The following is a 26,319-nucleotide window of genomic DNA, read 5'->3' as shown; positions in this document are numbered from 1 at the left end:
AGCCTGGATGAGGGGATGATGGCTGTTTGCAGCTGGTCACACACCCTTCAGGGTGGGGGTCCCCACTGGGGTGCCTGGCCAGTCTGGGTGAGGGGCTGAGGGCTGCTTTCAGGCTGACTGAAGCTCCCAACCGCTCCTTTTTTTTCTCTTTTTTTATTTTATTCTGGGCCAGCTTTAGCTCTGGCTCTAGCTCTGAGGCTTCGTATCTGGTTTGTTTGCTGTTCTATAATCGAAACAATGTATAACTTCAGCTCTGAGATCCCAGCTGGCTGAAAGCTGGTTTCAGCTTCTTATTTGCAACATAGTACATAGTTGCTTAGAGTTGCAACTCAGAGGCCGGCAAGTCAGGCGCAGAACGTTGGAGTCTGCAGTCCCTGGAGCAAGCAAGCCTCATGTTCGCTTCCAGCTGCCTGGCTGCCGGCCGCCATCTCGGCTGACAGTTAATTTGCATAAGGATATGCTGATTAGCCAATGGGAAGGGTAGCGGTCGTACGCTAATTACCATGTTTCTCTTTTATTAGTGTAGATCTTTATTGTTCAGATTATTACAGATGGTTCCCTCTCCCCCCCCCCATAACTCCCCTCCACCTGGTTCCCACCCCACCCCATTCCCCTTCCCCCCGCCACTGCCCTCATCCATAGGTGTAAGATTTTTGTCCAGTCTCTTCCTGCACCCCCCACACCTCCTTCCCCCCCAAGAATTGTCAGTCCACTCCCTTTCTATGCCCCTGCTTCTATTATATTCACCAGTTTATTCTGACTTAATTTTTAGGTTCACTTGTTGATAGATATTTATTTGTTGTCACTTCGTTTTTCATAATTTTTAACTTTACCTTTTTCTTCTTCCTCTTTTTAAAGAATATCCTTCAGCATTTCATATAATCTAGCTTTTTCTTGTCTGTAAAGCTCTTTATCTGACCTTCAATTCTAAATGATAGCTTTGCTGGGTTGAGTAATCTTGGTTGTAGGTTCTTGCTATTCATCACTTTGAATATTTCTTGACACTCCCTTCTGGCCTGCCTGGTTTCTGTTGTGAAATCAGCTGACAGTTGTATAGGGTACTCCCTTGTAGGTAACTAACTGTTTTTCTCTTGCTTCTTTTAAGATTCTCTCTTTGTCTTTTGCCCTTGGCATTTTAATTATGATGTGTCTTGGTGTGGTCCTCTTTGGATTCCTCTTATTTGGGGTTCTCTTTGCTTCCTGGACTTGTAAGTCTATATCTTTCATCAGGTAGGGGAAGTTTTCTGTCATGATTTCTTCTAATAGGCTTTCAGTATCTTGCTCTCTCTCTTTTTCTGGCACCCGATAATTTAGATATTGGTACGTTTTAAGTTGTCCCAAAGGCTCCTTACACTATGTTCATATTTTTGGATTCTTTTTTCGTTTTGCTTTTCCTGTTGGGTATTTTTTGCTTCTTCGTATTTGAAATCTTTGACTTGATTCTTGGGATCCTCTAGTCTGCTGTTGGATCTCTGTATATTATTTTTATTTATTTATTTTTTTAAATATATTTTATTGATTTTTTACAGAGAGGAAGGGAGGGAGATAGAAACATCGATCAGCTGCCTCCTGCACATCTCCTACTGGGGATGTGCCCGCAACCCAGGTACATGCCCTTGACCGGAATCGAACCTGGGACCTTTCAGTCCGCAGGCCGACGCTCTATCCACTGAGCCAAACCGGTTTCGGCGATTATTTTTAATTTCAGTCAGTGTATGTTTAATTTCTCACTGGTCCTTTTCCATTTTTTTTGGCATTCTCATTAAAATCCTTGAAGTCTCACTGAGTTCCTCGGAGGTTCGTTGAAGGTTCTTGAGTAGCCTTATAACTGTGGTTTTGAACTCTATGTCCTCCATTAGTTTTCTTTCCTCCATTTCTTTCATTTGTGACATGTTTCTCTGTCTCTGCATTTTTGGCTGACTGCGAGAACCCTCTGAGTCTACAGTGAAAGAACTGCTGTGCTGGAGACACCCTTATGGGGTAGAACTTGCTTCAGTGGGGCTTTGGTGCTCACGGAGTCTGCCTCTTGAGTGTGTCCCTTATGGATGTGAGGAGTTGAAATCTGGTATCTGGCCAGGGTACCCTGGATCCTGGATCTCCTACTCAACCACTGTGTGAGTCCACCTAGCAGGAGCTACAGTGATATCAGCAGATTTCTCCTCTTTGTTTGGGGTTTGGAAGTTTTGGAGCTTTGTGACCCAGCTGCAGTTTGTTCGGTTATGCTGCAAAAGTGCAGGTGATTCCTTTGTGTTGCTGGGCACAGCTTGGGTGGGGATGTAAATTGAGTAGGGCGGGGTCTCAGAGAATCACCAGGGCGGAGCAAACAGCAATGTCTTTCGTCAGCAGTCTCTGGGACTCCTTGGGTCTCCACGACTCCTCGTCTCTGCGTCCCCGAGTCCCGTACCCCCACAGCAACAATGATCCCTGCAAACAGCTCTACGAAAAAGCCACCCTCCCTTTCTGACCCGCTGCAAGACAGTACAGTTTCTCCTCATAGGAAACTGGGACCCCAGAGTCTCGCCATAAAGGAGTTCAGTGCATTCGAGAGCTTGTATCCCCTTACGATTGAAAAAAACCACCCACCCAGGTGTAGCCGCCTCGCGCACGCCTCCGTACCTCTGTTCTTGGAGCCTCTGCACCGCCTACCCGGTCTCAATGCGCTTTTTTCTTTCCTTCTAGTTGTAGAACTTTCACTCGGCCAGCTTTCCTGTGGATCTTGATGATAGCTGTTTTGTTTTATAGTTGTGGTTTTAATATTGTTGTGGGGGCCAGCATGTACAGGTTTATACCTTATGCTGCCAACTTCTCTACCATGTCTTCTTGCCAGTGGACAAACTGGATTAGAAATAGGAGAATCTCTATCAAATCTTATTTTCTTTCACTTCAAATCTTCCTTTTCCTGTGTATTCTGCAGTTTCCTTGTGTGACAGTAGTTTAATGTGTCTATTTAACTCACAAAGTTTTTCAATAAGTTACTGCCCTTTGTGGCCTTAGAACATCGCCCATCTGTAGGAGAGTCTCCATTGTTACCCAATTTGTTCATCATCTTGTGATTCTCTCTTGTTCAGTTCCAAAGTTACCTGTGACTGTGTCATACGTGTTTTCACTTTCTGATTAGATCTTTGTCAGATTGTGGTTTTGTATTGTCAAGTGCTGATACAACATGCTGGAATGTTCTTCTTTGGTAATAAGTGAGTTACAGAAATACTGGGCACCTCATATTCAGGCAAACATTTTGTTCTTCCATTTAAGTTTACTTTAGGAAAAAGGAATGATTATGTTTTTCAGTATCTTTCTTTAGTATGTCTCTTAATCATGTTATACTTAACCTGAAATATTTAGTTTAATTTTTCATTTGTTTTGTATTGATTTAAGAGAAATAGAGAACAGTAAAGACAGAGGGGTGGGGAGAGAGAGGGAGGGAGAAAGAGATAAATATCAATTTGTTATCCCATTTCTCTATGCATTTATTGGTTGATTCTTTCATGTGCCCTGATTGCGGATCGAACACACAACCTTGCCAACCTTGGCATACTGCAACTATGCTCTAAACAACTGTGCTACCTGGCCAGGGCTGAAATGTTTATTTTATTTATTTATTTAGATTTGAAATGTTTATTTTAAACATTAGTCATTCTCTGCACATTTTACAAATTTCTTATGGTTCTTTTTTATTTTTTTAATATATTTTATTGACTTTACAGAGAGGAAGGGAGAGGGGTAGAGAGTTAGAAAAATCGATGAGAGAGAAACATTGATTCAGCTGCCTCCTGCATACTCCCCACTGGGGATGTGCCCGTAAGCAAGGTACATGTCCTTGACCAGAATCGAACCTGGGACCCTTCAGTCCGCAGGCCAACGCTTTTTGATGTTCTAATTGGATGTTAATATGCTTCCTTATATTCCAAATCTCTGATTTGATACTCTTAGTCATCTATTCTACTTTATTTGTTTATTTATTTTTTGTTAATCCTTACCCAAGGATATTGTTCCATTGATTTTTAGAGAGAGAGTGCCAGGATATTGGGGAGACAGAAAGAGAAACACTGATGTGAGAGAGACACATCGATTGGTTGCCTCCCATATGAGCTGACCAGGGCTGGGGTTCAAGCCTACAACCGAGGTACATGCTCTTGCCCAGAATCGAACCCAGGATTCTTCATTCCTTGGGTGGATGCTCTATCCACTGAGCCAAACGGAATTGGGCATTCATCTACTCTACTCTAGATTCCCTCTAATGTTTAAATTTATTTCATTAATGGATTCTTCATTTCTGACTGATATGTTTAATGGTTTCCGTGTTCTTTTTTATTCTATTGAAGATTTCGTGATGTTTCTTGAACATCATTATAACCATTGCTTTGAACTCTGTGTCTGGTAGTCTGCTTGCCTCCATTTCTTCTGGAGATTTCTCCTTTTCTTGTATTTGGGACCTGTTTTTTTGTCTTCTCACTTGGCTGGGTCTTTGTGTTTGTCTCTGTGTATTAGGTAGAGCTGCGCCATCTGCTTGACTTTGTGGCCTCGCTCAAGTAGGCGTTCTGTAGGGCCCAGTGGCATGCCCTCCTGAGTCACTCCAGCGAGGTGCTCCAGGCCTGTGCTGTGTGTGGGTTGTGTTTTCTGTCCTGCAGTCGTGGAGCCTTGATTGTTGTTGGCATATTACTGAAGGGATCATCCCCTAGGCCAGTGATGGCGAACCTATGATGCGTGTCAGAGGTGACACGTGAACTCATTTTTTTGGTTGATTTTTCTTGGTTAAATGGCATTTAAATATATAAAATAAATATCAAAAATATAAGTCTTTGTTTTACTATGGTTGCAGATATCAAAAAATTTCTATATGTGACATGGCACCAGAGTTAAGTTAGGGTTTTTCAAAATGCTGGCACGCCGAGCTCAAAAGGTTCGCCATCACTGTCCTAGGCAGATTGACTGTGAGGACCATCTGCAACTTCAGAAGAAAAGCAGCAGTGCTTAGGTCAAGCCTCTTGAGTGTGGGGCTTGAGTCACCACCAAGTCTGCCCCGTGAGTGTGTCTCTCCTGGAGGTTGTTGGGTTGTTATCTGGCGGGGGCAGGGTGGGGGGAGGATGAAGCTATCTGACAAATGGACTGGCTATGGGGCCTTCCAGGAGGTGTGGGCCAAAGTCAGTCACCACATGTGTCTTTCTGGGGCCACTTGATACGAGCTATAGAGCGACCTGCAAATGGATATTTCTTTTTTCTTCTTAAATATGTTTTTATTGATTTTAGAGAGAGAGGAAGGGAGAAGGATAGAGAGATAGAAACATCATTGATCAGCTGCCTCCTGCACGCCCCCGACTGTGCCTGGAGCCTGCAGTCCAGGCATGTGCCCTGACTGGGAATTGGACCAGCATCCTCTTGGTTCATGGGTCAATGCTCAACCACTGAGCTACACCAGCTGGGCAATGGCTGCTGCTTGTGTGACCTTGGAGTTGCCCAGGAGAGGTCCAGCTGCCACCCAAAACTAGTTGCCACCAAACCCAAGCCTCAAGCCACGTAAGAGTGACGTACGGGGCACATGAAAGCCAAGTGCTGCTTGTTTGAGGGATTTGGGGAACGTCTGAAGCATGAGAAAAAAGAGGCCATTTTTATGGAAAAGCCACTAAACTTAGCAAAGCAGCTCGGGCGGGCCCCCAAGTTAGGTAGGACAAGTTCTCTAGCAGTCAGTAGGTCAAAGCTACAGTGTTAACCACGTTGATGGAGACCCATATGGTGCGCGCTTGCTGGCTTTGTGGGAAGGTCTCAGAAATGAACAATGGACTCAAGCAGCACTTTTCTCTGACAGAAACCTGCCCTTCAAGCTCTGGACTGACGACAGACAGACAATTCAGTTTCTCCCTGTCTGTCCAGCTGATGCCCTGGTGCTAGAGCTCAGAGTGAGTGAGTCTAAGAGTAAGTCCGTGTGCAGGCCCTTTAAGAGGAAATCCTGCCCTAGCCAGTTTGGTTCGACCAGTGGACTGAAAGGTTCCCAGTTCAATTCCGGTCACGGGCACATGCCCGGGTTGCAGGCTCGATCCCCAGTGTGGGCGTGCAGAAAGCAGCCGATCAATGATTCTCTCTCATCATTGATGTTTCTATCTCTCTCTCCCTCCTCTCCCTTCCTCTCTGAAATCAATAAAAATATATTTAAAAATAATAAACATTAAAAAAAAAAAAAGGAAATCCTGTGACTCCAGCATCCCTCAGTCTCACTCAGCCCCAGTGCACACAGGTTGAGTGTTTCCTTTGTTGTGATAGATACCCCATGGTTAGTTCTTTGCATTTGTAGTTTTTGTTAATAAATGAGGGAAGTGAATGATAGTTCTCAATACATACCTGGAGGACATTCAAGTATGAGTCAGCCTTATGTCTATTTCCATTAAAGTCATGTGCATGTTTGTCTGTAACCCTTACCACTACTTTGCTCATAACTCACGTTGTTTCTTCTTCTGCTCAGGTGTTGGAGTATGGTTGCTTTTTCCTGTGTAGTTATGCACATAGGTTACATGTATTATAACCTATGTGTATTAGGCTACTTGACTTTGTAGCCTCGCTCAAGTAGGCATTCTGTAGGGCCCAGTGGCACGTGTTTCTCTTTCTGTCTCCCCCCTATATTTATGTAGGTTACAAGTGTTTATTAAGTGTGCACTTAATATTTGTTTTTATGGATGAATTTATATTCTCTTTATGTGAGATAAAAACTTGTTACCACCGAAGGTAGTTTTTGAAAAGTTTTATAATTCTGTCTCTTTTAGATGTTATTTTTTATTTTCAATTTTGGTAAAAAACGTGACTAGAGCTGGCCTGTGTGGTTCAGTTGGTTATATCATCGTCTCCTACACTGAAAGATCACCGGTTCAATTCCTGTTCAGGGCACGTACCTAGGTTTGGGCTCAGTCGTGGTTGCTGTGTATGTAGAAGGCAGAGGATCAATGCTTCTCTTTCACATTGATGTTTCTTGCTCTCCCTTCTTCTCTATAAAAATCAATAAAGATTTTTAAAAACACAATAACGTGATTAAAAATCTACCATCTTTACCATCTGTAGCTGTACAGTCCAGTGGTATTCAGTATACTCACCTTGTGCATTTGAACTCTCAAAACATTCATCTTTAATATGCATTAAAAAACTACTTCCTAATTTGTTTTAAAAGCAAGGCCCGTAACTCCTTTTTTTTTTTTTTTTTTTTTGAGGTGAAGGACATTAGATTACTCACCTAAGGGAAACCCTACGGTTTCTTTCTCTTTGTCACTTGTGTGCTTCACTTAAAAAATGCCCTCAAGGTTTCTCTCTGTATTGATCTACTTCTGTTTCATGGCAGAATCGTCTCCCATTGTACGTATATAGTAAACTTTCTTCATTAATTCAACTATGCATGAACCTTTGAGTAGTTTCCACCTATCACTGGCTTTTGTGAATAACATTAGAATGGACACAGATGTGCAAATGTCTCTTGTCATTTCTCTTGTAAATGTTCTTTTTTTATAAATACCTAGAAATGGGATGGCTGCATCATGGGATTATTCTGTTTGTAATTTTTTTACAAATGCTACTGTGTTTTTCATACTGTTGGCACCAATTGATGTTTCATTAAGCCATGTATAGGGTCCATTTTCTCAACAGTTTATAAAACACTTGATACACTTTGTTTTTTTAAAATTATTTTTTAAAGTATTACATATAGTATTCCATATGTCTCCTTTTCCCAACATTGACCTCTCCCTGGCCACCCCCATCCCCCTATACTTTGTTTCTTTGATCCTGGTCATCCTTATTCTTCTGAAGTGACATCTTGTATTGTTGTTTTTTATGTAGGTTACAAATGTTTATTTATTATATGTGCATGAAAAAATGATAGGAAAATGCTGGTTGATGTGGTTCAGTGGTTAGGACATCCGCCCGCGCACCAAAGGGTCATGGGTTCAATCCCTGCCCCATTGGGGCATGTGTGGAGGGCTAGTAATCAGTTTCTTTCTCTCTCACTCTCTCCCTTCTGTCCCTCCATTCCACTTTCTTTAAAAATCAGTGGAGCCTGGCTGGCATAGCTCAGTGGTTGAGCGTCAACCCATGAACCAGGAGGTCATGGTTCGATTCCCAGTCTGGGTACATGCCCAGGTTGTGGGCTCGATCCCCAGAGTGGGGCATGTAGGAGGCAGCCGGTCAATGACTACTGTAATCATTGATGTTTCTATCCCTCTCTCCCTCTGCCTTCCTCTCTGAAGTCAATAAAACTATATTTAAAAATATGTAAACATAAAAAATCAGTGGAGCCCTAACTGGTTTGGCTCAGTGGATAGAGCGTTGGCCTGGGGACTGAAAGGTCCCAGGTTCGATTCCAGTCAAGGGCTCATGCCGGGGTTGTAAGCTTGATCCCCAGTAGGGGGCCTCCAGGAAGCAGCTGATCAATGATCCTCTCTCATCATTGATGTTTCTATCTCTCTCTCTCCCTCTCCCTTCCTCTCTGAAATCAATAAAAATATATTAAAAAAAAATCAGTGGAAAATTATCCTTTGGTAAGGATTACAACAACAACAACAGCAAAAAATGATAAGAAAGCTTCCCGAACCTGAGATCAGATACTTCAAAGAAAAAGTCTGTGATCGAGGAGCACTTTTAGCCAGGCCCGTGTTGCTCAGTGGTTGAGTGTCGACCTTATGAATGAGGAGGTTACAGTTCGATTCCTGGTTGGGGCACGTGCAGTGTTGTGGGCTAGATCCTCAGTGTGGGGCATACAGGAGGCAGCCGATCGATGATTCTCTTTCATCATTGATGTTTCCATCCTTTCATCTCTGGAATCAATAAAAATATATTTTCAAAACAAAATAAAGATCACTTTTAGATGCACAGCAAAATGCTGTAGAGTTAATGACAATTCCCACATGCTCCCTGCATCACCTGCCCCTTCTGTATGTTTTTTACCAGTGGTACATTGATCATATATTGGAAGCTACATTGGCACATTATTATCACTCAGAGTTGTAGTTCACCTTAGGGTTCACTGCAGCTTTGTACACTGTAAAGATGAGGAAAAATTTATGATGGCACATTTCCAAAATGATAGTATACAGGTTAGCTTCTAGGATCTAATGATTCTATTTACTCTGTCTGTTCTTCCCTATTTTCCCTACACTCTGGTAACCATTGATTTGTTTACTGGGTTCTTCATTTTCTTTTCTGAAATGTCATAGTTATCTTATAATATGTCACCTTTTCAAATTGGATTCTTTATTTTTTGCATTGATTTTTTGAGAGAGGGAAACATCAATTTGTTGTCCCACTTATGTATACATTTATTTATGATGGATTTTCGTATGTGCCCTGATCCAAGATAGAATCCCCATCCATGGTATATTTGGGTGATGCTATAACCAATTCAGCTACCTGACCAGGTAGATTGGATTCTTTCACTTAATTCTATGTATCTAAGTTTCTATCCTATCTCTTCATGTTTTGATGTATTATTTATAGTGCTGAATAATTTTCTGTTGTATATACCTCAGTTTAATTATCCATTCACTTGTTGACACACACCTTTGTTGCTTCCATTTTTTTTGAAATTATGAATCCATTTTTTTTGAAATTATGAAGATGTTATAAAGAGCACCTTGTAGGCTTTTGTGTAGATACAGACAGTCCTGGGACTTGCCATCTTCCATTTATTTATTTAAAAAAGAAGTTCCGCTAGGAGAAACCAAGATGCCTTTGGATTCTTCTAGTATTTTTATGGTTTCCCGTCGTACATTTAAGTCCTTTATCCATTTTGAGTTTATTTTTGTGTATGGTGTAAGTTGGTGGTCTTGTTTCATTTTCTTGCATATATCTGTCCAATTTTTCCAACACCACTTATTGAAGACACTGTCATGGCTCCATTGAATGTTCTTTCCTCCTTTGTCAAATATTAATTGAGCATATTGGTTTGGGCCGATTTCTGTGTTCTCTGTTCTATTCCATTGATCTATATGCCTGTTCTTGTGCCAGTACCAGGCAGTTTTGAGAACAGTGGCTTTGTAATACATCTTGATATCTGGTATTGAGATCCCACCTACTTTCTTCTTTCTCAGGATCGCTGCAGCTATTCAGGGTCTTTTTTTATTCCAAATGAATTTTTGGAAAATTCGTTCTAGATCTGTGAAGTATGCCGTTGGTATTTTAATGGGAAGTGCGTTGAATTTATAGATTGCTTTGGGTAGTATAGACATTTTAATGATGTTGATTCTACCAATCCATGAACACTGTATGTTCTTCCATCTGTTTATGTCTTCCTCTATCTCATTTTTCAACGTCCTGTAGTTTTCTGAGTAGAGGTCTTTTACCTCTTTAGTTAAGTTTATTCCTAGGTATCTTAATTTTTTTGGTGCGATGGTAAATGGGATTGTTTTTCTAATCTCTCTTTCTGAAAGTTCACTATTGGTGTATAGAAATGCCTCAGATTTCTTGGGGTTAATTTTGTATCCTGCTACATTGCCAAATTCATGTATTAAGTCTAGTAGCTTTTTGATGGAGTCTCTAGGGTTTTGTATGTATAATATCATGTCGTCTGCAAATAAGGACAGTTTTACTTCCTCTTTTCCAATTTGGATGCCTTTTATTTCTTCTTCTTGCCTAATTGCAATGGCTAATACTTCCAGTACTATGTTGAACAGGAGTGGTGAGAGTGGGCATCCCTGTCTTGTTCCTGTTCTTAGGGGAAATGGTGTTAGTTTTTGTCCATTGAGTATGATGTTGGCTGTGGGCCTGTCATATATGGCTTTTATTATGTTGAGGTATGATCCTTCTATTCCCACCTTTCTGAGAGTTTTTATCAAAAATGGGTGTTGGATTTTGTCGAATGCTTTTTCTGCATCAATTGATATGACCATGTGGTTTTTTTCTTTCAATTTGTTTATGTGATGTATCACATTTATTGATTTGTGGATATTGTACCATCCTTGCATCCCTGGAATAAATCCTACTTGGTCATAGTGTATGATCTTTCTGATGTACTGCTGGATCCGGTTTGCTAAGATTTTGTTGAGGATTTTGGCATCTATGTTCATGAGGGATATTGGCCTGTAATTCTCTTTCATTGTGTTGTCTTTACCTGGTTTTGGTATTAGGGTGATGCTGGCTTCATAGAATGAGCTTGGAAGTGTTCCTTCCTCTTGAATTTTTTGGAATATTCTGAGGAGGATAGGTTTTAGTTCTTCCTTGAATGTTTGGTAAAACTCCCCTGTGAAGCTGTCTGGTCCTGAGCTTTTGTTTGCTGGAAGCTTTTTGATTACTGCTTCAATTTCTTCCATAGTTATTGGCCTATTGAGATTTTTAGATTCTTCCTGATTGAGTGCTTGAATGTTGTATTTTTCTAGGAATTCTTCCATTTCCTGCAGGTTGTCTAGTTTGTTGGAGTAGAGCTGTCCATAGTATTTTTTAACCATCATTTGTATTTCTGTGGGGTCTGTTGTTATTTCGCCTCTATCGTTTCTGATTTTGTTTATTTGGGTCCTCTCTCTTTGCTTCTTGGTGAGCCTGGCTAGAGGTTTGTCAATCTTGTTTATCCTTTCAAAGAACCAGCTCTTGGTTTCATTGATTTTCTGTATTGTGTTTTTTGTGGTCTCTATGTCATTTATTTCTGCTCTAATCTTTATTATCTCCTTCCTTCTGCTCACTCTGGGATTTTCTTGTTGCTCTCTTTCTAATTCTTTGAGTTGTAGAGTTAGAAGATTTACTACCATTTTTTCTTGTTTTTTGAGATAGGCTTGTAGAGCTATAAACTTCCCTCTCAGGACTGCTTTCATTGTGTCCCATAGGTTTTGGATTGTTGTGTTTTCATTGTCATTAGTTTCCAGGATGTTTTAAATTTCTTCTTTGATCTCATTGGTAACCCAATCAATATTTAATAACATGCTATTCAGCTTCCAAGTGTTTGAGTATTTTGGGTTGTTTTTATTGTAGTTTATTTCTAATATTATGCCATCGTGGTCTGAGAAGATGCTTTTTATGATTTCAATCTTCTTGAAATTGTGGAGACTTTGCTTGTGACCCAATATGTGGTCTATTTTTGAATACGTCCCATGAGCACTTGAGTAGAATGTATATTCTGCGGCTTTGGGGTGAAGTGTTCTGAAGATGTCTATTAAGTCCATCTGATCTAGTGAGTCATTTAGGATTGCTGTTTCTTTGCTGATTGTTTGTCTAGAGGACTTATCCAGTGATGTCAGTGGTGTATTAAAGTCCCCTACTATGATTGTATTGTTGTCGATCTCTCCTTTGATATCTTCCAGGAGTATTTGGGTGCTCCTGCATTGGGTGCATATATGTTTACCAGGGTTATATCTACTTGTTGTATTGATCCCTTTAGTATTATGAAGTGGCCTTCCTTATCTCTTGTTATGGCCTTCACTTTGAGGTCTATTTTGTCCGATATAAGTATTGCTATCCCAGCTTTCTTTTCCTTTCCATTTGCCTGAAAGATATTTTTCCATCCCTTCACTTTCAGTCTGTGTGAGTCCCTTCTAATGAGGTGGGTCTCTTGTAGACAGCAGATGTATGGGTCATGTTTTTTTATCCATTCAGCCACTCGATGTCTTTTGGTTGGAGCATTTAGTCCGTTTACGTTTAAAGTTATTATTGAAAGGTACTTGCCGTAACCGGTTTGGCTCAGTAGATAGAGTGTCAGCCTGCAGACTGAAAGGTCCCAGGTTCGATTCCGGTCAAGGGCGTGTACCTTGGTTGCGGGCACATCCCCAGTAGGAAGTGTGCAGGAGGCAGCTGATCGATGTTTCTCTCTCATAGATGTTTCTAACTCTCTATCTCTCTCCCTTCCTCTCTGTAAAAAATCAATAAAATATATATATATAAAAAAAGAAAGGTACTTGTTTGTAGCCATTTCTTTTTTTGTGTGGCTGTTTTCTTTCTGAGCTTTTTATTTCTTTTTACACCAGTCCCTTTAGCATTTCTTGCATTGCTGGCTTGGTGGTGATAAACTTCCTTAGCCTTTTTTTGTCTATGAAGCTTCTTATTTCCCCTTCAATTTTGAATGATAGCATTGCTGCATAGAGTATTCTTGGATTCAGTCCTTTGCTTTGCATCACTTTGTAGATTTCCGTCCATTCTTTTCTGGCCTGATGTGTTTCTGTTGAGAAATCATTTGATAATCTAATGGGAGATCCCTTGTATGTTACTTTCCGTCTCTCTCTTGCAGCCTGTAAGATTCTCTCTTTATCCTGAACATTTGCCATGGTAATTATGATGTGTCTTGGTGTGGGTCTTTTCGGGTTCACCTTGTTTGGGACTCTGTGCTTGTGTGACTTTTTTCTTCCCCACCTCAGGGAAGTTTTCTGATATTATTTCTTCAAGTAGGTTTTCTAACCCTTGTTCCTCTTTCTGTTGTTCTGGCACCCCTATTATTCGTATGTTGTTTCGTTTCATGTTGTCCCAAAACTCCCTTAGGCTCTCCTCCTGTCTTTTAATTTTTTTCTCCAATTGCAGTACAGTTTGGGTGTGTTTTGCTTTCTTGTCTTCTAATTCACTAATTCGGTCCTCCGCCTCTCCTAGTCTACTGTTGATGCTTTCAATGGTGTTTTTTATTGCAGCTATATCGCTCTTCATTTCTTCTTGGGTCTTGCATAAGTTATTGATTTTTTCATCTGTTTCTTTTTGCTTCTTGCATATGTTGTTGATTTTTTCCTCCATCCGGTTTATGCACGCTAGGACCCTTATTCTGAATTCTTTTTCTGTCATGTTGCATGCCTCTGTCTCACTTAGCTGCTTTTCTGGCGAGTCCTCCTTTTCTTTCCTTTGGGGGTTTCTTTGCCTACCCATGTTTGATCTCACTGACATATCTAGATGTTGAGTCGTTCAGTGGCTACTCCCTGGGTGGCAGTGGCTCCTTAGGCTGTGGTTGCTCCTTGGGTGGTTGCGGTAGCAGCTGCTCCTCACTTGGCAGCAGCTTCTCTGGTGGGTGCTGTTCACAGCTCTGTTGGCTCTTCTGGCTGGTGGGGGGAGACTTCAAGTACAGCTGCTGTTCCTCAGACAGAGGGTGTGGTGATCAGGAGGCTGCTGTTGCTTGGATCTGCTCCGTTGATTTAAAGGCACAAAATACAACACAACAAGGCACCTAAATAATTTTCTATTTCTTTCCCAGAACCCCAAAGATCTTTTTGTTCTTGATAACTGTCTTCAGTATTGCAGTCTATAGTGTTTGAACAACTTCCCACCTTTTCTTTTTTCTTTCTTTTTTTTAAAAAATATATTTTATTGATTTTTCACAGAGAGGAAGGGAGAGAGATAGAGAGTTAGAAACATCGATGAGAGAGAAACATCGATCAGCTGCCACCTGCACATCACCCACTGGGGATGTGCCCGCAACCCAGGTACATGCCCTTGACCAGAATTGAACCTTGGACCTTTCAGTCCGCAGGCCGACGCTCTATCCCCGGGGTGGGCAAACTTTTTGACTCGAGGGCCACATGGGTTCTTAAACTGGACCGGAGGGCCGGAACAAAAGCATGGATGGAGTGTTTGTGTGAACTAATATAAATTCAAAGTAAACATCATTACATAAAAGGGTACGGTCTTTTTTTTTTTTTTTTAGTTTTATTCATTTCAAACGGGCCGGATCCGGCCCGCGGGCCGTAGTTTGCCCACGGCTGCTCTATCCACTGAGCCAAACTGGTTCCGGCACTTTTTTCTTTCTTAAATACTTTTTTAATTGATTTCAGAGAGGAAGAGAGAGCGAACAATAGAAACATCAATGATGAGAGAGAATTATTATTTATTTTTAATAGTTCTTTATTGTTGAAATTATTACATATGTCCCCCAGAGAGATAATTATTGATCCGCTGACTCCTGCACCCCGCACACTGGGGATTGAGCTCACAACCCGGGCATGTTCCCTGACCAGGAATTGAACTGTGACGCCCTGGTTCATAGGTTGATGCACAGCCGCTGAACCATGTGGGCCAGGCACCCACTTTTTCTTTTTAGCAGCCATTACAATGCATTCACAATGTACCAGTAATGCCATTATTTTAGCACTCTGTATCATGCAGAACAAAAACATGTTCTTCAAGATGCTCCAAAACCACAAGATCATTGAATATATCCTGTACCATCATCTCTATCTCCTCAGAGAAGAAACTGGGAAGTGGGAGTTTTCTTATAATACTGCCACAGTTTGCTAGGGTGTTTTGAAGTTTTGGTGCAAAATAAGCAACTTTTTAACCCTCTTTGATGTGACTTTTCCTTATTCTGCCTGTCTTGGTCTTGCTTTGAACATTTAACTTAATTTTGGAGTACTCAGACATGTAATTTGGTGAGTAATTGTTGGTAAATTCAGTGTGTATTCATTCCCCTGAATGTCCTAACTGTGAAACTGTATTTCATATCTTTCAGCTATCTTATCCGAAGACAACCAGGCCTTTTTGCAAAAGCCAAAAATAGGAGATTTATTCCCTAAAATAATACTGGTAAGATATGGAAGGTATGGCTTTGATAATGTACATTTAGTGAAAGCCTTGGAATTTGAGGAGGAGTGTAACATGAGAAAAAATTATTTTAACATGGACAGAAGTAACCTGATACAGTTATTCATAATAAAATCATTGTCAATTAATGAGGTCAAAGGTATTACACATTTGGCAATACTTCCAATTTAAATTAGTTATATTTGTAAATTAATGTGCTTCTAAATGTGAAGACCGAATATAATGTTTTTAATATTATACATTCTTTGAATGAAAATACTGAAAATCTATGAATTTAATAAACTATGCTGTAAGTATACGAATTATTACAGTGTAGTATCGGATTAAATTTTCAATCATTTCTAGAATATAGTGATTTATACACATAGAAAATTTAAATTCAATTAATTTGTTGACTTTTGTATTAAGGTGTCATTATACTTCCATTGAGAAATGTTTTTCATACAAATGTCTATAATTTATATAAATTTAGGAATCTTTTTTTAAATATGTCTTTATCGATTTAAGAGAGGAAGGGAGAAGAGAGAGAGAAATCATTGACCGCCTGGTTGGATGTTGCACACTCCCCACTGGGGATCAGAACCACAGCTCAGGCATGTACGCTGACCAGGAGTCAAACTGTGACCTCCTGGTTCATGGTTTGTTGCTCACCACCTGAGTCACAGCAGCATGGAAGGAGTGTTGTTGTTTTTTTTATACATCATGTTTTAATAGTTATCACAGAATAGTTATTTGAAAGAGTACATGTTTAATGAAATTATAGCTGTCACTAAAGCCCTTTCCATCTTCAATGATTACCAGAATATATGCAATGAAGTCAGAAGTTATCAATGCAAGGAACATTGGAAAAATTTTAAACAAGGGTCAAATTCTAATATAAACCAGAAAATTCAGCTTCCAGAGAACCATTATAATGGTGGAAAAGTCTTTGAACAAATGTCAAATCAAAGTATGCTTCAGTTTATTCATACTGTGGCAAAAACAAACAAAGGAATAAAATGTGAGAAACCTTGGAAACAATCTTCAAATCATACTGAACGAGATAATATTCATACCAGAGAGAAAGCTTACAAATTTAATCCATGTACGAGACTCTTCAGTCAAATACTCAATCTAAATAAACTTAAGAAAATCCGTTCTGGAGAAAAACATTATAAATGTAAAGAATGTGGCAAAACATTTAATTTCCTTTCAAATATTCGTGAACATGAGAGAATTCATACTGGAGAGAAGCCTTATAAATGTAGAGAATGTGGCAAAGCCTTCAGCCGGTCCTCAGCCTTTATTTATCATAAGAGAATTCATACCGGAGAGAAGCCTTATAAATGTAGAGAATGTGGCAAAGCCTTCAGGAGCTCCACAACCCTTTCTGGCCATCAGATAACTCATACTGCAGAGAAACCATATAAATGTGGAGAGTGTGGCAAAGCCTTCAAGAGGTCCTCTAAGTGTCGTCGTCATCAGAGTGTTCATACCAGAGAGAAGCCTTATAAATGTCGAGAATGTGGCAAAGCCTTCACTGAATCCTCAATCCTCATTCAACATCAGAGAGTTCATACTGGAGAGAGGCCTTATAAATGTAAAGAATGTGGCAAATCCTTCAGTGCGGCATCAAGCTTTGCTTATCATCAGAGAGTGCACACTGGAGAGAAGCCCTATCAATGTGGAGAATGTGGCAAAGCCTTCAGTGCAACATCAAGCTTTGCTTATCATCAGAGAGTTCATACTGGAGAGAAGCCCTATAAATGTGGAGAATGTGGCAAAGCCTTCAGTGCGGCATCAACACTTACTTTTCATCAGAGAGTTCATACTGGAGAGAAGCCTTATAAATGTAGAGAGTGTGGCAAAGCCTTTACCAGCTCCTCATCTCTTACTTATCATCAGAGAGTTCATACTGGAGAGAAGCCTTATAAATGTAGAGAATGTGGCAAAGCCTTCAGGAGGCCCTCAAGGTGTAGTCTTCATCAGAGTAGTCACACTGGAGAGAACCCTTATCAATGTAGTGAATGTGGCAAATCTTTCAGTACCTCCTCAAACCTTAATCGACATCAGAAACTTCATACTGGAGAGAAGCCTTATAAATGTAGAGAATGTGGCAAAGCCTTCATTGTGGCAACAGACCTTACTTATCATCAGAGAGTTCATACTGGAGAGATGCCCTATAGATGTAGAGAATGTGGCAAAGCCTTCAACAGGTCCTCAACCCTTACTGAACATCAGAGAGTTCATACTGGAGAGAAGCCTTATGAATGTAGACAGTGTGGCAAAGCCTTTAGTAAGTTCTCAAATCTTAGTAAGCATCAGAGAGTTCACACTGGAGAGAAGCCTTATAAATGTAGAGAATGTGGCAAAGCCTTCAGTGGGGCAACAAATCTTACTTATCACCAGAGAGTTCATACTGGAGAGAAACCCTATAAATGTAGAGAATGTGGCAAAGCTTATAGTAGGTCCTCAGCTCTTACTTATCATCAGAGAGTTCATAATATAGAGAAGCCTTTTGAAATGTAGAGAATGTGGCAAAGCCTTTAACCAGTGTTCTTGCCCTATTGTACAGCAAAGTGTATATACTTGAGACAAGCCTTACAGTTACAAGGATTGCCATTAGTACTTTACCAGCAATGAGAACTTAGCGCCATATAAGTCATACTGGGATGAAGCCTTATGAATTTGAAAAATGTGGACAAGCCTTTAAAGATATTCGTGATTTACTGTACATGAGAGACTTTATAGTGGAGAGAAACCTTACAGATGTAAGGAGTGTGACAAATCCTTTCCTTGTCAGTGTGATCTTGTTGAACATCAGATAATTCATTGTGAAGAGAAGCCTTACAAATGTGAAGAATTAGGCACATTTTTAAATGACCATTGGTGTCTTTCTCAACACGATACAATTCGTAAGGAGAGAAGACCTATAAGTATAATGAGTTTGCAAGCCTTTAATCAGGACTGGTGTCTCACTCAACAAAAAGTAATGGAGTGAAACGTTACCAAAACAGAATGTGGCAAAGCTTTTAACCTGTACTCAAACTTACTAGTAATTGGGAGGAATCATTCTAAATAGAAACAGTAAAAATATAAAGAATTTGCCCAAAGACTGAACCAATGTTCCAATTTCATTGAGCATGACCAAATTATGTTTTATAAATTGTAACAAAGGTACCAAAGTATATATTCTCATTTATATGTTATTCAACATCTGATAATTATTGCTGGTGTGAAGCCCAGCAAATATAAAGAATGTGGCGCTTTAAGGGGTTTGGCTCAGTGGATACAGTGTTGCCCTACAGACTGAAGGGTCTTGGGTTCGGTTCTGGTCAAGGGTATGTACCCTGCTTGTGGGACATCCCCAGTGGGGAATGTGCAGGAGGCAGCTCATCGATGTTTCTTTCTCATTGATGTTTCTAACTTTCTATCCCTCTCCCTTCCTCTCTGTAAAAGAATCAATAAAATATATTTTTAAAACAAAAGAATGTGGCAAAGTTTCACTTGGTACGTGAACCATATTTGAGATCAGAACTCATACTCGAGAGAAACAATTAAAATGTAAACAGTGTCCAGAAGACTTTATTCCACATTCATAATTTATTCCTCACATTGAAATTTCTAGCAGAGGGAAACCCTAAAGCCAAAGAATTGGGAAATCCTATAGTTGGACCTGCAGTCTCAGTCAATATCAGGGATTGCAATTTGGACTTAATTCTTCCTTCATGATATAGGAGGAAAGACTTTTGTTTAAAAAATATGCTTCTCAAGAGCCTAAAATATTTTCCAAGTGTGTATTTGAAATTGAATTTTAAAGTATCACAGAATTCACACTAGATGAATAGTCAATACTTTTCAGGTATTACTCTAAACCAGAATACTTCTAAACAATAATCTAATGTTTAAATGAACATAAGTAATTTTTTTAAAATAAGTCTTTATTGTTCAGATTATTACAGTTGTTCCTCTTTTTTCCCCCCATAGCTCCCCTCCACCCAGTACCCACTCCACCCTCTGCCCTTACCCCCCTCCACTGTCCTCATCCTTAGGTGTATTATTTTTGTCCAATCTCTTCCCACACCCCCCACACCCCTTCCCCCCCCCCTCCCCCGGAGAATAGTCAGTCCACTCCCTTTCTATGCCCCTGATTCTATTATATTCACCAGTTTACTCTGTTCTTCAGATTTTTTATTCACTTGATTTTTAGATTCACTTGTTGATAGATATGTAATTGTTGTTCATAATTTATATCTTTACCTTTTTCTTCTTCTTCCTCTTCTTAGAGAATACCTTTCAGCATTTCATATATTCCTGGTTTGGTGGTGATGAACTCCTTTAGCTTTTTCTTATCTGTGAAGCTCTTTATCTGACCTTCAATTCTGAATGATAGCTTTGCTGGGTAAAGTCATCTTGGTTGTAGGTTCTTGGTATTCATCACTTTGAATATTTCTTGCCACTCCCTTCTGGCCTGCATAGTTTCTATTGAGAAATCAGCTGAAATCAGGGGGTAGATTTGGTCATATGGGTACTCCCTTGTAGATAACTGTGTTTCTCTTGCTGCTTTTAAGATTCTCTCTTTGTCTTTTGCCCTTGGCATTTTAATTATGATGTGTCTTTAATTATGGTGTGGTCCTCTTTGGATTCCTTTTGTTTGGGGTTCTCTGTGCTTCCTGCACTTGTAAGTCTATTTCTTTCACCAGGTAAGGGAAGTTTTCTGTCATTATTTCTTCAAATAGGTTTTCAATATCTTGCTCTCTCTTTCTTCTGGCACCCCTATAATTCTGATGTTGGTACGCTTGAAGTTGTCCCAGAGGCTCCTTACACTATCTTCATATTTTTGGATTCTTTTTCTTTTTGCTTTTCCGGTTGGGTATTTTTTGCTTCTTCGTATTTCAAATCTTTGACTTGATTCTTGGGATTCTCTTGTCTGCTGTTGCATCTCTGTATATTATTCTTTATTTCAGTCAGTGTATGCTTAATTTCTAGTTGGTCCTTTTTCATATCCTCGAGGGTCTTACTAAATTTATGGGCGAGTTCTAGAAAATTCTTGAAAAACCTTATAATCGTGGTTTTGAACAACATATTCAGTAGTTTGCTTTCCTCCATTTCTGTTACTTGTGATCTGTTTCTTTATCTCCACATTTTTTATGCTTCCCTGTGTTGATAGAGTGGCTTTTTGTGCTAAGTGTCCTATAGGGTCCAGTGGTTCAGCCTCCCCAATTACCTGAGGAGGACACTCTTGGTGCACCCCTTTGTGGACTTTGTGTCTTGTAGTTTAGCCTTGATTGTTGTTGGTATCACTGGGAGGAATTGACCTCCAGGCCAATTGGCTGTGAGAATCAGCTGTGTCTGCAGTGGAAGAACTTCTCTGCTGAAGACACCCTTATGGGGCAAGACTTGCTTCAATGGGGCTTTGGTGCTCACTGATTCTGCCCCTTGAGTGTGTCCCTTATGGATCTGAGGAGTTGTAATCTGGATGGTCCCAATCTGACCACTGGGTACACCGGCTCTTGGATCTCTTAGGAGTTGCTAATTTAGCCTCTGCCTGAGGCTACCCAGCAGGAGCCATGGAGAGATTTGCAGATTCCTCTTCTTTGTTTGGGATTTGGATGTGCCCAGATGAGGCCCAGCTGTGAAGCAATGCAAGCTGCTGTGGGGCCTTGTGCCTTCTTTTGGATGTTCTGGGTCTCTCTGACCCAGCTGCCGTTTGTTAGGTAATTTTAGATCTCAAAGGGCCAGCCCATTCATATGCAAAAGCCTCTGCTTTCAGCTTGGGTGGGGCAGGGTCTCAGGGAATCAGTTGGGTGGAGCAAACAGCTATGGCTGGTCCTCAGCCCTGCTCCGAGAAGCCCCAGGTCTCAGTGTCCCGCGGTAATCGTTGCAAGCACCTCTGAGAGAAAGCCGCCATCGAGTTCTGCCCGCTGCCATATGAGTCTGGGTCCCCAGGGACTCGCTGGGAACTGGAGTTCAGAGCCGTGGGGAGCTTGAGACTCCCTCCCGATTGAAAAAGACACTGGCGTCCTCCGTTGCCAGCCCTTTTGCCCGCGCCTCCGTACCTCTGCACTTTACTTCCGCACCTCCTTAGCCTCAGTGTGGTTTTCTCTTTCCTTCTAGTTGTAGAATTTCCACTCAGCCAGCCTTCCTGGATGATGTCCATTTTGTCTTTTAGTTGTATTTTTGAAGTGGTTGTGTGAGGCAGCAATTTCCGGTGTTTACCTATGCCACCATCTTGGTTTCTCCCCCAAACATAAGTAATTTTTAGTATTCATAAATATATTAAAAGAAGCAGTGTTTCCATAAGTATACTTACAGTGTTGTCTATTTTTTATTGACATTATTTGCAACATATTGAAAAGGAAATATTAATGTGATTCTGCTCACATATCACTGATGCTACCATGTTTTATTCCTGGTGTATGTATGAAATCATGCAGTTGTTACTGCCATAAAGACCTGTGAGTTATTGTATATTACATGGGTTTCACTGACGTATACTTTTCCATGGCATATTGCATGTATTGTAAGGCACACTGCTTGAAGACCATCTAAATGGAGATTGTGGTTGACTTAGAATTTTGTTTTATGTGATCACGAAGGGCATTATAAATTTCGACTAAATTTGCTAATTACTCTTTCAGGAAAATATGGTGGCAGTTCATTAAAATCCTGATGTTTCTTTTTTTTTTAATATTTTATTGATTTTTTACAGAGAAGAAGGGAGAGGGATAGAGAGCCAGAAACATTAATGAGAGAGATCGATCAGCTGCCTCCTGCACGCCCCCCACTGGGGATGTGCCCGCAACCAAGGTACATGCCCTTGACCGGAATTGAACCCGGGACCCTTCAGTCCGCAGGCCGATGCTCTATCCACTTAGCCAAACCGGTTCGGCTCCTGATGTTTCTTCATAGTAACCATAGGTAGAAGTGATGCACATTGGTTGATGTGGTGAAATAAAGAAGATATGAGGCATATCTGAGGAGGTATATAGACCACTCATCCCTACCTGCATAAAATTATTGTATGTCCATGTTTTCTAAATGGTTAGCCTCCATTCAAAAGACCAAATGAAGCACAGTTATTACATTATTATATCAGAATGCCACGACCTTCCCGGCGAATTCAGGATGGCTTGTAGGAGGGTCGACAACACAATAAATACACTATACAAAAAATATGAATTTATCCACAACCATCATCCGGTGGAAATGTGCTTCAACAGGGCAACACACGCATTCTTTTTATAGGCCTGACCCAGAAGAGGCACATAACATTTTCACTGACATCCCATTTGCCAGAACTTTGTCATACCTGGCTGTAATGGAAGCCGGGAAATGTAGTCTTTGCCTAGGACTGTGGTGGGCAAACTGCGGCTCGCGAGCCACATGCGGCTCTTTGGCCCCTTGAGTGTGGCTCTTCCTAAGCCTTAGGAGTACCCTAATTAAGTTAATAACAATGTACCTACCTATATAGTTTAAGTTTAAAAAATTTGGCTCTCAAAAGAAATTTCATGTACTGGTCCCCAGCTTGGCCCTGCCCTGGGGGAGCACCCGGTCTGGTCTGTCTGGGTCAGGAGGGCGGGTGGCCAGGCCCAGGCAAAAAAAAAAAGAAATTTCAATCGTTGTACTATTGATATTTGGCTTTGTTGACTAATGAGTTTGCCGACCACTGGCCTAGGAGGTAATGTGTCCAGCCAAAAATCAGGTGTTCCGTTATTAAAGGAAGGAAGGGGAAATGAAAATCTGTCTCTGAATCAGATTCCTTCATAAAAATACTGATTTCTTGTTTTATTTGATAAAATTACTACTTGCTCCTTGACTTAAGACAGTTATTGGCCTTCAATATAAAGAAGGAAATTATGATACTTGCTGCCCATGTAATTATAAACACCTCTGTAAAGTCTGTAATTTAAAGTCTGCTCTGTAATAAAATTGACAGTTTGTATCCCATTATTCAACTCTAAAAAAAAATAACATGAATTTAGAAGACATTTGGAGGGCCAGGTGGAATCGCTTTCATGAAGAAGAACACAGAGACTGGGTCCTGCCTGCTTTTAATTCACTTTGAATACACATTTGCCCTTTAGCAATGCATACAGGCAGATCAAAGGTAAAATCAGGTATACAGTGTAAAGATTATCAGGTCAGGAAACTGCCTGGACCCATTGCAATCACAGCTGGGCAAACTTGTGCTGATATTCAGCCCTGCTGAAGTCCATTGGCCTTCCAATGTCTCTTTTGCACTTTTATGTTAAGTGCTGTTTGCTTTAGCCTCCAGCTTCAGAAGATTAGTAATATATCTTAAGTGTTTGTAATGTGCATTTTGACAAATGGTTGCACTTATGGTGTTGGTTTTCATATGTTAGAGTATGGGTGAACTTACTATTTTCTTTAAAAAAAATTTTATATATATATATATATATATATATATATATATATATATATATTGCTTAAAGTATTACAAAGAGTATTACATATGTCTCCTTTTTTTTTATCCCCCTTGACATTCCCCGTCCTCCCCTATCCCCCAGTGCCTTGTGTCCATTGGTTATGCTTATATGCATGCATACAATCCTTCGGTTGATCTCTTACCCTCCCCCCCCCCCACCCTCCCCGGCCTTTCCGCTGTAGTTTGATAGTCTGTTCAATGCTCTCTGCCTCTGTATCTATTTTTGTTCATCAGTTTATAATGGTCTTTATTATCCATAAATGAGTGAGATCATTGTTATGCCCAGATTTCAAGATCCCCCAAGACAGACCACTAGGGAGCCGAGTCCGATGCAGAAGCATAGAGTCTTTTATTCAAGCCCGGGACTTGGTCCCCCCCCCCCCCCCTCCATTACTGGATGCAAGAGAGAGCCCCGAGTTCCAAGGGAACAAAGAATTTATAGGCCTTGGTGTGGGGGGGGTGGGGGCACCCTCTGACCCCTGATTTGGCCGATTCCGGTTGTTTCTGGGGGGGGGGGCTAGTGACGCAAGGGCAGGGTGCAGCTAGTGTCTGGTTACACAAAGAGGGGGTGGGGGGGGTGGCTAGTATACTCTTGGCCTTGGGCTAGTTTCCCCCGCTTTTCCCATTGGCTGAGATAAGGGCATGCTGAGTAACTGATACATTCTCCGGCTTTTTCTTGGAAGAGGGGTTAAGGACACAGCTATCAGTCCTGTTTTGTCCTTTCAATCATGTGCTATTTTTCTTTCATTGACTGGCTTATTTCACTTAGCATAATGCTCTCCAGTTCCATCCATGCTGTTGCAAATGGTAAGAATTCCTTTTTTTTACAGCAGCATAGTATTCCATGGTGTAGATTTACCACTTTAAAGTATATTTTTATTGATTTAAGAGAGAAAGGGAGAGGGACCAAGAGATCAAAACATCAATAAGGAGAGGGATTTATTGATTAGCTTCGTCCTGCATGCCCCACACTTGGGATTGAGCCCGCAACCTGGGCATGTGCCCTGTCGGGGAATGGAACTGTGAGGTCAACGCTTAATCACTAAGTCATGCTGGCCGGACCTAAAGCTGAGTGAGTGTGGATGTGTTCATGTGTTCAGCCTTCAAGGTAACAGTATTGGCATTGGTAATGCGGTGTAGTCATGTCACTAGCAAACCCTTTTCCAAGTGGCCTTGAACTTTAAATAATATGGACAGATTTCTCCATTGTTGATATATTTTTCTTGTTATATCTACAGGGACATTATGATAGTCACAGTTTTCCACTAATGATACAGAAAAAATTTTAAAGAGATATAATAGTAAGAAAATTAGTTCCCATAGGTTAGTGTGGATCAGTGGTGTAGGGTTTGATTCCTGGTCCTACGGTAGGCAGCCAATCCATGTGTTTCTGTCTCTCTTTTACATTGATGTCTCTCTCTTTTTCTCTCTCCCTCCCTCTACCCGTTTCTTACCTCTAACTTCCTGCCAAAAGTTAATGGAAAAAATCTGCCCAGGTGAGGATTTACAATCACAAAAAGGAAACAATAGGTCTAACTTGTTTTCTATCCTAATGTTTTTCTCCTTATCTATACTAATAAAACATGCTAATTAGACCGGATGTCCTTCCTGACTAAGTCTACCCCTAGCAAAGCTGCCACCTCTCCCTTCAGTTGGGGAGACGAGGAGGGGCTGAGAGAGCCGGCTGCCCTTCCCCTCCCCCTCCTCACAGAGGTTTTAAAGATCCTGGCAAATCAGAGGCAGAAAGTTTCTGGTTTCAACCCCAATCTGCCCGCCTTTTGAATTCTCTGTAACTTCACTGTAAGAATGTGCTCCCGGCTTGTGAAGATCCTGGGAAAGACCCCTCCCTGGGACACCTGCAGCTGAAGGGCAGACCAGCCATAGCTCTAAGCACAGCCTCTGGGTGCTGGGAAACTTCTGTGTGAATTCCAGGCTCCTCCCCTCTTTATGCTTTTGCCAGAGCTGCCATTTACTCGCTAGCACCCTAATAAAGGAACAGCCCCTCTACCTGGGGTGCCTTGTGCCATCAGAGGGCACCTGGCCCTTTCCTCCCTTTAAAGAAGTAAAATAAACGCCCTCCCTCTGCTCCTGTCTCTTCTCTCCCTTGTGAATCCTTTCGCAGCCGCGTCACCAGCCAAAACCCTGACAATGACGTGGGAAACTCCCCCAGGAAGGGCTGTCACTGTGGGAGGAGGTGCGGGGACCCGGGGCGGCCCCCTCCCTCCCGCCCCGCCCCTCCCCTCCCTCTGTCCCTGCACAGGCCTGGCCGCCGGGCTCGGCCCCGCCCCCATCGCGGAGGCGCTCAGCTCAGGCTCTGGCCCCGGCCCACCCGGCAGGGAGAGCATGCTCAAGATCCTTGGAAGACGCGGAAGCGGCCCGTGGAGGGGAAAGGGGGGTTCCCCCCTGAGAGGTTGTTTTGTGTTAAAGGT

The 26,319-nt window shown here is 41.2% G+C and overlaps 3 protein-coding genes across 3 annotated transcripts in view; all 3 read left to right on the top strand.

Moving 5' to 3' along the window:
• LOC111823023 (zinc finger protein 345-like) overlaps positions 1–18,849 on the top strand; it is a 24,814-nt gene extending 5,965 nt beyond the window's left edge. The window contains exons 4-5 of the mRNA XM_023764969.1: positions 15,371–15,444; positions 16,264–18,849. Of these exons, the coding sequence (XP_023620737.1) occupies positions 15,371–15,444; positions 16,264–17,970 (1,781 nt within the window). The 3' untranslated portion in view covers positions 17,971–18,849. The remainder of the gene's footprint in view (positions 1–15,370; positions 15,445–16,263) is intronic.
• LOC106694354 (zinc finger protein 501-like) overlaps positions 1–26,319 on the top strand; it is a 70,324-nt gene that overhangs the window by 5,950 nt on the left and 38,055 nt on the right. The window lies entirely within an intron of this gene.
• LOC102426220 (zinc finger protein 260-like) overlaps positions 1–26,319 on the top strand; it is a 50,260-nt gene that overhangs the window by 5,936 nt on the left and 18,005 nt on the right.

Source organism: Myotis lucifugus, unplaced genomic scaffold (genome assembly GCF_000147115.1).
Source record: "Myotis lucifugus unplaced genomic scaffold, Myoluc2.0 scaffold_365, whole genome shotgun sequence".
NCBI classification, from domain to species: domain Eukaryota; kingdom Metazoa; phylum Chordata; class Mammalia; order Chiroptera; family Vespertilionidae; genus Myotis; species Myotis lucifugus.
Note: the sequence above shows the minus strand (reverse complement) of the source record. Positions and strands in the feature narration are given on the sequence as shown.